General features: G+C 36.6%; 1 protein-coding gene across 3 annotated transcripts in view; it reads left to right on the top strand.

Annotated features, from left to right (window-relative positions):
* SMCHD1 (structural maintenance of chromosomes flexible hinge domain containing 1) overlaps window positions 1-15146 on the top strand; it is a 167285-nt gene that overhangs the window by 93035 nt on the left and 59104 nt on the right. For all 3 annotated transcript variants that reach the window (XM_036755134.1, XM_036755143.1, XM_036755153.1), the window contains exons 31-33: window positions 4411-4490; window positions 4931-5088; window positions 14426-14541. In XM_036755134.1, coding sequence (XP_036611029.1) covers window positions 4411-4490; window positions 4931-5088; window positions 14426-14541 — 354 coding nt within the window. The remainder of the gene's footprint in view (window positions 1-4410; window positions 4491-4930; window positions 5089-14425; window positions 14542-15146) is intronic.

Raw genomic sequence — 15146 nt, 5'->3', positions numbered from 1 at the left:
TCAGGGCAGTTCTCGATAATTTCTTGCAAGATGATATCTAGGCTCTTTTTTTGATCATGGCTTTCAGGTAGTCCAATAATTTTTAAATTCTCTCTCCTGGATCTATTTTCCAGGTCAGTGGTTTTTCCAATGAGATATTTTACACTGTCTTCCATTTCTTCATTCCTTTGGTTCTGTTGTAGAATATCTTGATTTCTCATCAAGTCACTAGCTTCCACTTGTTCCAATCTAATTTTGAAGGTAGTATTTTCTTCAGTGTTCTTTTGGACCTCCTTTTCCATTTGGCTAATTCTGCCTTTCAAGGCATTCTTCTCCTCATTGGCTTTTTGGAGCTCTTTTGCCATTTGAGTTAGTCTATTTTTTAAGGTGTTGTTTTCTTCAGTAAATTTTTCAGTATGTTTTTGGGTCTCCTTTAGCAAGGTATTGACTTGTTTTTCATGGCTTTCTCGCATTACTCTCATTTCTCTTCCCAATCTTTCCTCTACTTCTCTAACTTGCTTTTCCAAATCCTTTTTGAGCTCTTCCATGGCCTGAGACCAGTTCATGTTTTTCTTGGAGGCTTTTGTTGTAGGCTCTTTGACTTTGTTGACTTCTTTAGGCTGTATGTGTTGGTCTTCTTTGTCACCAAAGAAAGAATCCAAAGTCTGAGACTGAATCTGGATGTGTTTTTGCTGCCTGGCCATATTCCCAGCCAACTAACTTGACCCTTGAGTTTTTCAGTGGGGTATGACTGCTTGTAGAGTTAAGAGAACTATGTTCCAAGCTTGGGGGGATGTGCCAGCTCTGCCGCACCAGCACTCCTCCTTCCCCAAGAACCTCTAACCCAGACTGGACTTTGATCTTCAGCAGGCTCTTCATTCCTGCTGTGGTCCGCCACTTAATTCCTGCCACCAGGTTGGCCTGGGGCTGGAAGCAACTGCAGCTGTACTTCTGTAGATGCCCCCCCTTCGCTGCCCCCCGGGGCGGTAGCCCAACAGTGAACTCCTTCCACTCCCGCAACTTTTCCCACTAACCTTCTCTGTTGTCTTTGGTGTTTGTAGGTTGAGAACTCTGGTAACTGCTGCAGCTCACTGATTCATGGTGCTAGGGCACGCTCTGCCCGGCTCCTGGTCTGGTTGGTCCATGCCGCTCACGCTGGGCTCTGCTCTGCTCCCAGCTCCGTGCAGGATAGACCTTACCCAGAGACCATCCAGGCTGTCCTGGGCTGGAGCCCTGCTTCCCTGTGCTGTTTTGTGAGTTCTGCAGTTTTAGAATTGGTTCAGAGCCATTTTTTATAGGTTTTTGGAGGGACTCGGCAGGGAGCTCATGCTAGTCCCTGCTTTCCAGCTGCCATCTTGGCTCCACCCCCTCATGTTAGCAGTTCTCTTCTTAAATCACATACCTCTTGCATTTGTCTTGAGGTTTCAGTGAGATCATGTTTATAATGATTCTTCATGGGTGGGTAACCTACAGCCTCAAGTCCTTCTAGGTCCTTGAGTGGTGTGGCCATTTGACTGAAAAGAAGTTTTACAGAACAAATCCTTTTGTTCAGGGGATTTGTTCTGTAAAGTTTGGATTCAGTCAAAGGGCTGCACTTGAAGACCTAGAGGCCACATGTGGCCTTGAGACTGCAGGTTCCCTACCCCTGCTAAAGTACCACAAATGTAAAATAACTTAAAGGGGAGTAAATATTCTTCTCTACAATGGAAAATAAAATTATAAATGTTAAATACAATATATATTATTCAGAAATAATCCATCAAACTAATAAGCACCTACTGTATAAGCACTTACTATGTACAGTTACATCTTATGTACTGGAGAGATTCAGTTAAGGTATGGTCCCTTCTGTCAAGGAGATTAATCATTCAGACATTTATTAAATGCCTGCTGTGTATTAGATACTATTATGAATGATCCTTTAAATTTTAAGTCTAATGGCTTTTTCTTAGTACTCATCCTTCTTCTCTGTAACTTTTGACACTGGGCATCATTCTCTCCTAGATAGTCTTTCCTCTTTAGGTTATCCAGCCTGTTATCAAGTCTTGTCATTTCTACCTTTACAACAACTCTTATACATTTCCTCTTCTTTTTACTCTACCTGGTATACTTCTTGCCTACAGTGTTAGAATAACCTTCTGATTGGTCTCCTTGCCTCATGTTTCTCTCCATTCTAATCTGTCTTCCTCTCATATCCTAAAGTGATTTTCCTAATGCACTGTTCTGGTATTTTCACTATCCTCCTCAATAAAAAATTCCAGTGCTTCCCTAATATTTCCATGATCAAATATAAAGTCCTCTGTTTGGTCTTTAAAGTTCTTCATAACTTAGCTATCCTTTGCTTTCCAGGTTCTTGAGGCTCCATGTACTCTAGGATCTGGCTATACTGGCTTCCTTTCCATTCCTTTCACATGAGACTTTATCTACATACTTTGTTATCATTATTTGTCCCTTATGCCTAGAATGTTTTCCTTCCTAGAATTTTTGGAAGGCAGTAATATGACACCAAAGTAGAACAGTGGGGTAACACAAGGGTTTAGAGAATTTTGAATGCCAGTTAGAGGATTTGAACTTGACTTGGTAAGAAAATCAGGAGTCACTGAAGAGTTTTGAACAGAGAACTGACATGATTAAGTCCATGAATTAGGAAGATTTTTCTTTCAGTAATATGAAGGATGGATTGATTGAAGGGAGAATATTAAAATGGGGAGTCCTATAATGATACAGGTTTCAGTTTGCTAAGTAGGTAGAATGTGTTGTGGCAGTAGCAGTGGGAATAAAAGGAAGACATTGATAGATACTGCATAAATAGAATTGATAAGGCCTCCTAGGCATGTGCAATGTGAGTAAGTGTGAGATTGAGATGGAGATAATCTCAGGGTTACAATAAATTTGATAGACTGAGAGAAGGGTGATACCTCAGACACATATAGTAGGTTTAGAAAGAATGATAATGTGCTTAATTTCTTTTTTTTTTTAAAAAAAAATTGTTTTTGTTTTTTTTAGTTTACAGCACTCTGTTGCACCAGTTTTTGAGTTCCAAATTTTCTCCACCTCCCTGCCCAAGATGGGGAGGTTCTACATATAACTTCACATTAAACTTATTTTCCCAATAATCAAGTTGTAAAGAAGAATTATAACCAATGACGTGAACCATGAGAAATATGGAACAAAACCAAAGATAAAATAACAAAGAAAAAAAAAGAGAGAGAGAGAGCAAATAGTTTGTTTCAATCTGCATTCAGATTCCATAATTCTATCTCTGGATGTGGATAGCCTTTTCCATCATTAGACTTTTGGAGCTGGCTTAGAACCTTCCATTGTTGAGAAGAGCCAGGTCTATCAAAGTTAGAAGCAATGTGTCTGTGGTTGTGTACAATGTTCTCCTAGTTCTGCTCCCTTTACTCATAATCAGAGCATATGTGTTTAATATCTTGAGTTTGAGGTTTAATCTAGGTTTAAATGTTTTTTAGTATTTTAAGATTTAGATCTGGAGTTCTGGAGAGATATGCAGACTGTAGAATGAGATCTGAGACTTATATGCTTGAATTATTGAAACATAGGAGTTCATGAGATTGAGAGGGGAAGAGTGTAGAGAGAGATGGGAAAATGGTTGTGAATAGAATGTTGGGGGATTACCCACTTTAAGATTTGCAGAAAAGACTTGGATCTGAGAAAGTCAGAGAAAAGTAAGGGGGATATATAGCTAGGAAGAGTAAAAACGTGTGATGTCTTTAAAGAACGTGGTGCTTGTAAATAGGCTGAAGTATAATATAAAGAAGGAGTTATGAACAAGCCAGTGTTATTGAAGGATGCCATAAGAGAGATTGGTGAGGGACCCTTGAGAAGAGGTTTGAAATTGTTCTTGTAAAACTAAATAGAAAAAATAATTTTAAAATAGAATATATTTCAGAGGACTGGAAGAATTTCTTTGTTACAATGAGGGTCAAATAGATAATATAAATTTGATAGAACTCAGTTAACATGGCTTCGTGAGTTCTTCCTGCTCTGTCAAACTAAATGCAAGCCAGAAAGGAAGAGGTGGATGGTGGGAGTAATCTAGCCCTGGGGTTTGTGAAGGGAAGAGAGAGGAGGTAACAGGAGCCATAGATTCTTGAGTCAGGGACACTGTACAGTTAAACTGGGTTAACTCTAGGGTTGTGATTAAGAATGGAGGAATGTGAAGCTAAATCAGGACTGGTAGCCAAGGAAAATACTGAGGATTGTAGGTATTAATCATGTCAGCTACAGATATAGGATTAAAGAAATGTTGCTTCGATGGACATTAATGGGAAAATAATTTGTGATTCTATTATAATAAAATTGTTGGCGAAAACAGAAAAAGTTGTTTTTAGAGATTGTCAGTGGGTTGGGGTTTTTTTTGGTACTTTTTGTTTTGTTTTTGTTAACTATCAGTTATTTTCTTTACAGCTCAGTCCTTCAAATCAGCAGCATAAAACTGATGACAGCGGCAGGGCTGATTTGGGAGTTTTTAGTGTTTCTGCCCCTAAGTAAGTATCAGATTGTTTTGAAAATTAATGCAAGTATATAGCTCCATTTTTCTTAGGAATTGCTGAGTAAATGATGAGCCCTTCATTGTGCACTTTGAGCCTTGTGTTTAGTATTAAAACATAACTGCTTGGAGGATGAAGAACATAGTCCTTTGGTACAAACTGTATGCTGTGGGAGGTAATTTATATCCTTTAAACTCTGTCTCTTCCATTTTGTTATATTTCGCAAGAATATTCCTATACAGAAACATATATGTTGAGATTTTTCTCTTTTCCCATGTCTTCCCACTAAAGGATAACTAGTTTGAATATTAGCATTTTATGCTGTGAGACAACCTAAAACATTGGAAATGCAAATCATTAGCTCCTATAAACGGAATTTGTTTAGATAATTTCATAATTTTTGTATAATAACTATTATAACTCAATTTTTTTTAAAGGGGAGAACATACTATCCAGGTTAAAGCTACCTACAACAAGAATTCCCTGGAAGGACCCATAATTAGACTAATGATTCTTCCGGACCCTGAAAAGCCAGTGCGTTTGCATGTTAAATACGATAAAGATGTTTCCTTTTCAGCAGGGGGAATTTTTACTGGTGAGTAAGTCTCTATATTAAATTTATTTTTACTATTATAAAATGCTTTAGTGACTTATTTAACTTTTATATTAAAGTCAGTTGAAAATTTTAAAAGATCTCTGTAAATGGTAGCATTTTCCTCAGTTGCTTGATCGTTTTCTCCTATGAAGCTGGATTTTTCCTTCATGTTACATATGAGTTGTAGGAAATAGACTTTTACAAAGAAGTTGTGTTGCATTTCTTATCTCCAAGAAAACAAGAAATTGTTTGATAGAAAGATAGAATTTCCTATGATTGGTGAAAGGCAGTGAACGGTATGTTTGGTGAATGTGGAACTGCACTTTGTCTACCCTACCAAGGGTCCATCTTAAATTCTTACTGCTCTCCACAATTTTTTACTTAGTGGATTGTTTTATCTTATACCAGAATGTCTACGATTTTATGAAGAAAGCTATTTGAAAAATTTTGTTTCCTTTATACTCAACTCTTCTAGATTGTTTCCCTTGGAAATGGGAAGCATTCTTGTAATTTTGTTTTAAGGTATGACTGAAAATGAATAAAATATTAAAAATTTGAAAATCCTTGTAAATAAAGTATGGCTCTTAAAGGGTAGAACACTTCCTAAAGAAGTTTTCATGAATTAGTTTTTTCTGCCATTCTATAAATTAATGAACCAGCCACAGTCATCAGTTTTATGCTGCTGATTTGAAGGACTGAAAACAACTAAAAACAACTTTCTTTTTCTGTTTTCACCAACAATTTTATTGTAATAGAATCACAAATGAACCAGCAGGAGTCAGTAGAGCAGAGTAGAAAGAACACTGAAAATGGTATCTTGAGAATCTGAATCCTAGGCCTAGCTCTGCCATTTACTACTGTTGTAGTAACCCTTCCGCAGATCACTTGACCTTTGTGGACTTCAGTTTTCTCATCTGAGAGGATGGGCTAAATGAAGGGTTAAATTGAGGCGTTGGACTAGGTGACTTCTAAGGATTCTTCAATCTGATCCTTTGATCTATGAAAATTTGTTCTCAGGTTCAGTGAAGTAGATATTGAAATCAAAATATGGAGTTAGTATTTTGTCAGCATTCAAATAAATTGTCACAGGAATGTACGTAGGAATTCATTGATTCTGGGGAGAGAGGCCTTTTAGTGCAGGTTAGGTTCATTGTCAAAAAGTTCTGTGTACTTGGAACTTAATAGCCTGGAAGTGGGTTCTGTGTAATCCAGATGGGTTTGGCAAACAAATAAGTGTATGGGCAGGAAGCAGATTACAAACAGGGAAATCGGCAACAACATACTGCAGTCTACCACCAACAGACAACTACATTACAGCAGTATAAGATTGAAAATTTTCTTTTTAGATTTATATAATTTATTTATTTCTCAGTGAACAAAAATCTATTTTCTTTCTCCATTCTCCCAAATCAGGGGCATGGAGACAGGGAGAAAAAATCATACCCTTGTATAAAATTTGCATACTTAGGAAAAGCAAATTCCTTGATTCACCATGAACAAAGAATATATGTCTGATTGCACCCTGATTCCATTAGTCAGTCAATACGCATTTATTAAGAGCCTACTATATGTCAAGCACCGTGCTGAGGGCTGGGAATACAAAGAAATACAAAGAAAGGCCCTTGAGGAGCTCACAAACTAATGTAGAGAGAGTATTTAAACAACTACATACAAATAAGGGAGCTAGGTGGCTCAGTGAATAGAAAACTGTATTTGCAATCAGGAAAACAAGTTCAAATTCAGCCTTAGACACTAGCTGTGTGATCTGCCGTGTGAGCAAGTCACGTTACTTCTGTATGCCTCAGTTTCATCAGCTCTGAAATGGATATCATAATAGCACCTGCTTCCCAGGGTGGTTGTAAGAATGAAATGAGATAGTTAAGTGTTTAGCCCAGAGCCTGGTACATGGACACTTAATATATCCTTATTCCCTTCTCCTCTTTATACAAGATAAATGGGAAATAATCATTAGATGCAAGACAACAGAATTGAGATTGGGAAAGGCTTCCTATAGAAAGTGGGATTTTTGTCTGGGACTTGAAGGCTGTTAGGAGGTGGAGATGAGAGACAAACATTCTGGGCATGGGGGCCAGCCAGTGAAAATGCCCAGAGCCAAGAGAGAGATTTTCTTGTTCACGGAAATTGGGAGGCCATTGTCACTGGATTGAAGAACTGGGGATGGGTAGGAACACTTAAGTTGTATGAAGACTGGAAAAGTAGGGAGGGGCTATCTTATAAAGGACTTTGAGCACCAGATTTTTGCAATTTTCCTCCCAATGATGATAGGGAGACACTGGAGTTTATTTAGTAGGGAGGTCACAGGTTCAGACCTGTGTGACCCTAGGCAAGTCACTTAATCTTGTTAGCCTCAGTTTCCTCATCTATAAAGTGAGCTGGAGAAAGGAATGGCAAACCACTCCAGTATCTGCTAAGAAAACCACAAATCAGGTTACAGAGAGTGAGACATCACTGCAAAACAACTGAAGAACGAAAGGATTGCTCTACAGCAGTGAGGATCCAGTTGAGATGAGATCTTTCTAACTGTAAACCCAGGCACTCCATCTACTGTATTAGATGGGCTCAAGGAGTTGTCACCCAAACAGCTAGTTCAACTGCATTTTATGTTTTTATTTATATTAATGTTAGTGTTTATATTGTTCTTGATTCAGGCTTTCTTCAGCACATGTTTCTCTAAATCATGTACAATTTATACAACAATTCCCTAAATGGTTGGATACCCATTTTGCTTTCTATTTTTTATTATAACACAGCATTGCTTTGACGATTTTGATATATGTAGGACTTCTTCCTGTCATTGCTTTTCCTTAGGGTATGTGAACTATAATGAGACTGTTGAGACAGAGTACGAACAATTGAGTTATTTTTCTGGTACACTAGTCTGTCTTCCCACAATATATCCAACGTGGATTATTTCCTTTTTTTATCAACTTTATTAACAATTTGATGGGTATGATTTGAAATCACAACTCAACAGACATTTTCATGAGAATCTTTATGGGCAGAAATAAATAAATAACGTCCATTTTGAGAGCTTGAGGGGTTTATATTTATGTTGGGGAAATGGGACATAATTTTTTTTTTAAGATAAGACAAGTTATCTAAATGGTACCTCTGCTAAAGTCCTCCACTGGTTCGTTGTAGTGTCTAAATGACCTTTTGTTTTCATCAGCTAGGTAACTGGGTGGTGCAGGGTTGTTGTAATGATCTAGTGAAAAAATACTTAACATACTGTCTCTCAACTCTAGGCATTTTCACTATCTTTTCTTCCTGCCTATAATTCTCTCCCTCCTTATCTCTGCTTCCTGCTTTCCATCACTTCCATCAGCTCATCAGCTCTCAGTTAAACTTTTCCAGTCCTCTTTTATGTTGCATCATCTGAGATTGCTCTCAATTTAGTCTCTGTCTCTGTCTATACACACACATACACACACACACACACACACACGCACGCACGCACGCACGCGTATTAAAAATCTTGTTTCTACATAGTTATTTGTACATTACCTCCTCCATCAGGCTGTGAACTCTTTGAGGACAAGGCTTCTCTTTTGCCTTTGAATCCCTAATACTTAGCACATGCCTTTAATGCTTAACACTTGCCTTGAACAGGCAGGAAGGAAACATAACATATATTTATTAAATGCCTGGCATGTGTCAGGCCCTGTCCTAAGGGCTTTATAAATATTATCTCATATCCTCAGAATAACCCTGTGGTAGAGGTTCTGTTATCCTTTTTTATAGTTGAGGTAATTGAGGCAGAAAGAGTTTCAGTTGCTTACTCAGAGTCACAAAACTAATAAGTGTCTGAAACTGCATTTAAAGCGGGTCTTGACTCCAGCCCCACAGCTCTGTTGTGCCACCTATATTGGGTTGCATCAAAGTGAGCTTAAAGAGACCTAATAGATGTCTATCTCTCTCTCTCTATTCTCTCCCCCTCTCCCCCACTCTCTCATCTCCTCTCTTTCTCCGTCTCACACAGACGCACACACACTCTAATACTACCATTCTGCAACTGATTCTTAGAGAAGTTAAGTGTAAGAGAAGAGTTACATTGGTTGAGTGAAAGGTCACATATGACAGATCTACCCTAAAACTTCTAAAAACTGATCACAGAAAACACTGAACAGAATTCTGAACAGGACAACCAAGAAAACGTCTCAGTAATTTTTCCAACTATGGCATCTTAAGAAGACAGAAAGAGAGGAGGTCTGCAGATAATGGAGTGGTGAGTAGCTGAGAATACAGTGCTGTGGAAGCCACACTGTGTGGTAGCAACAGCAGTGGCGGTGGCAGCACCAGCACCCACAAGAAAAGATCCCAGGAACCCTTGTTCTAGCACTATTTGTAGAATCAGCTTCCATTTGGTAGATCTGTTGCCTGTTGGATATTTCTGGGTCCCAGTTCCAGGACAGAGAGGAGCAGTCAAGTCATAATAAAGCAGAGCACCAACCAGGAAGTCATTGACCTGATGTCTCCCCCAGATCACACCACTTTGGAAGTACCAAAAATATGTAGACTCCCAAAATGAACTGTGAAAAGAGAGGCACATACATAAAAGACTGAAGCTCAGGCCAGTCATACTCTGCAGAGATGAACAGAGCCCAACTCTAAGATGAAGTGCAAAAACAAGAAGTAGGCCGAAAAAATGAGCAAACAACAACAAAACTTGACCATAAAAAGTTGCTGTGGCTCAAGACACAAATTCAGAAGATGACTATGACCTGCAAAAGCTTCAGAGGAAAAGAAAAGATTGGACACAAGCCCAGCAAGAATTCCCAGAAGAACTAAAGAGATTGATTTTTTTTAAAAGAAAGTAAAGTAATGATTTTTTAAAAATCAAATGAGTGGTAAAGGAAAAATTGGGAAAAAATGAAAACTCCCAGAATTATTATATCCAGAGTTCTCAGATCAAGGAGAAAATACTACAAGCAAACAGAAAGAAATAATTCAAATACTGTGGAGCCACAGTCATGATCATGCAAGATTTAGCAGCTACTACTGGAGAGTAGTGGAGGGCTTAAAAAATACAATTTTGCAGAAGGCAGGGGAGCTAGAATTATAGCCAAGATTAATCTACCCAGCAAAACTTAAGTATAATTGTACTTGGGAAAAATAGTCATTTAATGAAATAGGGGTCTTTCAAGCATTCCTGATGAAAAGACTAGAGCTGAATAGGAAATTTGCATTCAGACAGAAGACTCAAGCATGAAAAGGTAAACGTGAGTAAGAATTCATAATAATTTAACAAGGTTAAGCTGTTTGCACTTCCTTATGGGAAGATGATACACTTAATCCCTAACAACATTACCATCACAGAGCCAGTCAGAAGTAATCTACTTAGAGGGCGTGGGTGTGAGTCTACTTTGTTGGGATGATCACAAAGGAAGAATAGAAGGGTCAGAAAGGAGGAAGGGAAAGGAATAATGGTGAAAATTATATATTTATATATAAAATATATTTAATAATTAGCTAATTAAAATTTAATATTTAATAATATTTTTACATAATTATATATTCATTTTCAAAGAGGACAAAATGACATCCCTATATGAGAGTCAAGCTACAGTGTGTCTGACTGTGGCTGATCAGACTAGTATGCGCTTGGAATGTTCTAGTTGGGCACAAACAGTCTATATGAACGTTTGGGGTGGATTCTCCTAATTTGTCCTGCTCGTGTTTCTTTTGTACTACTTCAGTTCTGCTTTGCTCATAGAGCACAGCACCGTCTCTGATGAGGGCATACCATTCTGAACTTGTGCCAGTATCTCCCATGTCATGCAGTCAATTCCAAAGTTCTTCAGAGAGACCTTGAGAGTGTGCTTGTATTGCTTTTTCTAACCACTATATGTGAGCACTTGCCCTGTGTGAGTTCTCTAGCCTACATGAAAGAAAATTATTTAACATAAAAGAGGAATGCAAGGAAGAGTTTTTACAGCATATGGAAAAGTGGGGAAGGGGTATCCAGTTACTGGTTCAACTAGGTTATATTGTATATATACACACATACAGTTGTGTATAGATCATCTTGCCTATCAGGGAAGTAGGAGGGGAGGGGCTAGGAGTAATTAGAGGGAGAATAGATTAAAGGAGGCAATGGTTAGAAACAAAATGGACTTTAAAGGAAGGGGCAGGGAAAAAAAGAGAAATAAATATACTTCACAGTCATAACTGAATGTGAATTGGGTGAACTGACCCATAAAATGAAAGAGGGTAGCAGAATGTATTAGAAACCAGAATCCGACAATATGTTTATGAGAGAGAGATCTGAAGTAGAAAAATCTACACAGTTTTAGAATAAGGGCTTGAGTGGAAAAATCTGTTATGCTTCAACTGAAGTGAAAAGGGCAGAGGTAGCAATCATGATCTCAGGGAAAGCAAAAATAAAAGAGATAATCAAGGAAACTGCATTTTAGGCAAATAGGCCATAGATCATAAAGCAATGTAAGTACTGATCATGTGCATCAAGTTCCATAGCATTTGAATTCTTGAAGGAAGAATTAAATGAGTTAAGAGGAGTATATAGACAAAACTATAGTGGAGTATTTCAGTTTATTCCTTTCAGACCTAGGTAATTCTAACCATAAAATAAAGAAGATGATAAGGAGGAAATAAAATTTTAGAAAAATTCGGTGTCATAGGTCTCTGGAGAATATTGATTGGGAATAGAAAGGTGCATACCTTTTTCTCAAAAAGTTGACTATGCATTATAAAATCTCAGAAACATATACAGAAAAGCAGAAACAATAAACGAACCCTTTCACACCATAATGCACTAAATACTGCATTCAATAAAGGGCCTGTGAAGTATAAATTAAAAATTCATGGGAAATAAAATGACCGTAAAGAATAAGTGGGTCAAAGAATAAATCATAGAAACAATAATTTCATTAAAGAGAATAACAACGAGACAACATATTAAAATTTGTGGTATGTAGGCAAAGCAGTATTTAGGGGAAAATTATGTCTCTAAATGCACAGATCAGTAAAACAGAGAAAGAACAGATGAATGAGTTGGGCATGTAACTAAAAAAACACTAGAAAAAGAACAAGTTTAAAATCTCCAATGCAGCACCAAAATGCAAATCCTAAAAATCATATAATAAGACTAATAAAAATTTAATTTTGCTGTCGTGCAGCCTTTTAGGCCACTTATGACTCTCTGTGACCCTATTTGAGCGCTTCTTGGCAACGACACTGGAGTGATTTTCTGTTTTCTTCTTCGACTAATTTTACAGATAAGAAAATGGAGGCAAGCAGGGTTTTTAAGTGGCTAGACTGGGGTCACAGTCCTAGTAAATGTCTGAGTCTAAATTTGAACTCAGGTCTTCCTAACTCCAGGCCCAGTGCTCTATCCACTGTGCTGCTTAGCTGCCCTAAAATTTAACTAGGGTCTGGTTTCATGAAAAATCAATTAAAATAGATAAACCATTGATTAATTTGAATTTTTAAAAAAGAAAGAAGACAACTAAATAGCTAGTATTAAAAATGAAGGGGGTGAATGGGCCATCAATGAAGATGAAATTAAAGCAAGCCACGGTATTAGCTGCTATTTTGCCGAATTTTATTGTAGTAAAACTGATGGTCTAAATGAAATGGATGGATATGTATAAAAATATAAATTGCCCTGATTAACCAAAAAAGAGAGAGAAGATTTAAATAACTCTTTTCTTAGAAAAATTGAACAATTTATAAATGAGATACAAAGGAAAACAACTTAGGACCAGATGAATTTACAAATCAATTCTATGAAATATTTAAAGAAAGATTAATTGGAATACTGTATAAACTAATTTACTTATTCAGTACCATATTAAGCAACCAAAGAATTTTTTAATAGAGCTAGAAAAAAATCATTTCATAATTTATCTGTAGGAATAAAAGATAAAGAATAGCAAGGGAATCAGTGAAATCAAAAGTGAAGGAAGATGGCCTAGCAGTACCAATCTCACAGTGTAATGTAAATCAGTAATCATCAAAACAATCGCATATTGGATAACAAATGGAGTGGTTGATCATTGCAATAGAATAGATACACAGTATACTGAAGCGAATGAGCACAGTTGCCTAGTATTTGATAAACCCAAAGATCCAAACTCTTTGGCGTGAAAATTCCATATTTGACAAAAACTTCTGAGAAAACTGGAAAGCAGTTTGGCAGAAACTAGGTATAGATTAACTTCTCACACTGTCTACTAAGATAAGCTCAAAGTGGTCACTTGATTTAGATATAACGGGTAATATAAACAGTTTGCGGGGCATGAAGGAAATTGTCACATCTATGGATAAAGGAAGAGGTAGAATTATGAGAGGTAAAATGGATACTTTTCATTACATAAGATTAAAGTTTTTGCACAAATAAAATTTGTGCAGCCAAAATTAGAAAAAAAGCAGGAACCTGGTTAAAAACAATTTTACAGCAAGCTTCCCTGATAAAGGCCTCATTTTTCAAATATATAGTGAAGTAAGCTAAATTTATAAAAATAAGAAATGTTTTTCAGTTGACAAATGGTCAAACATTTGAACAGGCAGTTTTCAGAAGAAATCAAACCTTTGAATAGTCATATGAAAGAATACTCCAAATCAATAATAATTAGAGAAATGTAAATTAAAGCAATTCTGAGATGATACCTCACATACATCAGATTGGCTAAGATGATAGAAAAGAAAAATGACAAATGTTAGAGGAGATAGGGAAAAATAGGTATATTAATGTCAAAGTTGGAACTATGCCCAAAGCTCCATAAAACTGCAAATTCATTGATTCAGTAATACCCTACTAGTACTCTCAAGAGATCCAAGAAATAAGAAAAGGACCCATATGTACAAAAATATTTATGAAAACTCTTTTTGTGATAACATAGACTTGAAAACTGAGGGGATTTCCGTTAATTGGATAATGGCTAAACAAGTTATGGTATGATTCTGATGAAGTACTGTTGTGGTCTTAGGAATGATGAAGTGGATATTTTTCTGAAAAACCTAGGAAAACTTATGTGAACTGATACAAAGTTGAGTGAGCAGAACCAGAACAACAGTGTATACCATAAAAACAGCATTGTAATGATAATCATTTGCAATAGCTGATAATACCTTACAGTTATATAGTGTTTTATTGCTTGCAAAGGACCTTACATATGTTATTTGCTTAGTATATATTATCTCAGTATAATTTTAAAAGTTAAACATATGCTTATTGAAAGTTTATAACTTGCCAATCATATATCTCTACTCCCAGAATTATGATGAACTGTAGGAAAAAAACTTAGTTGAATAATTAGAACAAGAAAAATACAAACTCATTTTTTTGCTCTGACAGATTTCATGGTTAGTGTTATTTCTGAAGATGAGAGTATCATTAAGAATATTAATCCCACACGGATTTCTATGAAAATGTGGAAACTCTCAGGCGGTGGAAACCGACAGCCAGCCAATGTAAGTCACAAGAGTAGTACTCTTTACATGTTAAGAGGGCATTGAGAAATATTAACCTAACTCTGCTCCCTTGATATTTCTAAAATGAGGCTATTAGCTCGAATATTTGTGGATTTTCTTAATTTTTAACATGATGTTATCCATTTATATATTTGATTAATACCATCTGTTAGAAGGGCATCTTCTCTAAAATCTCTTAAACATCTTCAAGTGATTCTGTAGGAGGAGATAAAAAGATGAGAAAACGAATGGGAACAGAATTGTATGGATTTTTCTCAGAGGGCTGAATGGCAATTGCATATGAAACAGTATTCTGGGGAGAATAGTTCAAGAACACAGGTTTTGTTGTTTCCCAGTGATTCATATCCTTTAATGAGTTTATCACATGTTATAAAGCAGATTTGGTCCAATCCTAATGTCCGTCTCAACAGTTATCCATATTTCCAGCAATTTTTTTCTATTAATTTGTATTTTGTGTTGTGAGCAACTTTTAACTTGTAGCCATTTCAGGAAGGTCCCATGTTTTGACTTCTTGAGTTAGAGAAGATGGAAAACATTAGATTTCTATAAATTTTTGTACTTCATGAGTCCTTATCAATCCAGCT

This window comes from Trichosurus vulpecula, chromosome 1, assembly GCF_011100635.1.
Source record: "Trichosurus vulpecula isolate mTriVul1 chromosome 1, mTriVul1.pri, whole genome shotgun sequence".
In the NCBI taxonomy this organism is placed as follows: Eukaryota; Metazoa; Chordata; class Mammalia; order Diprotodontia; family Phalangeridae; genus Trichosurus; species Trichosurus vulpecula.
This window is presented reverse-complemented; position numbering and strand designations above follow the sequence as displayed.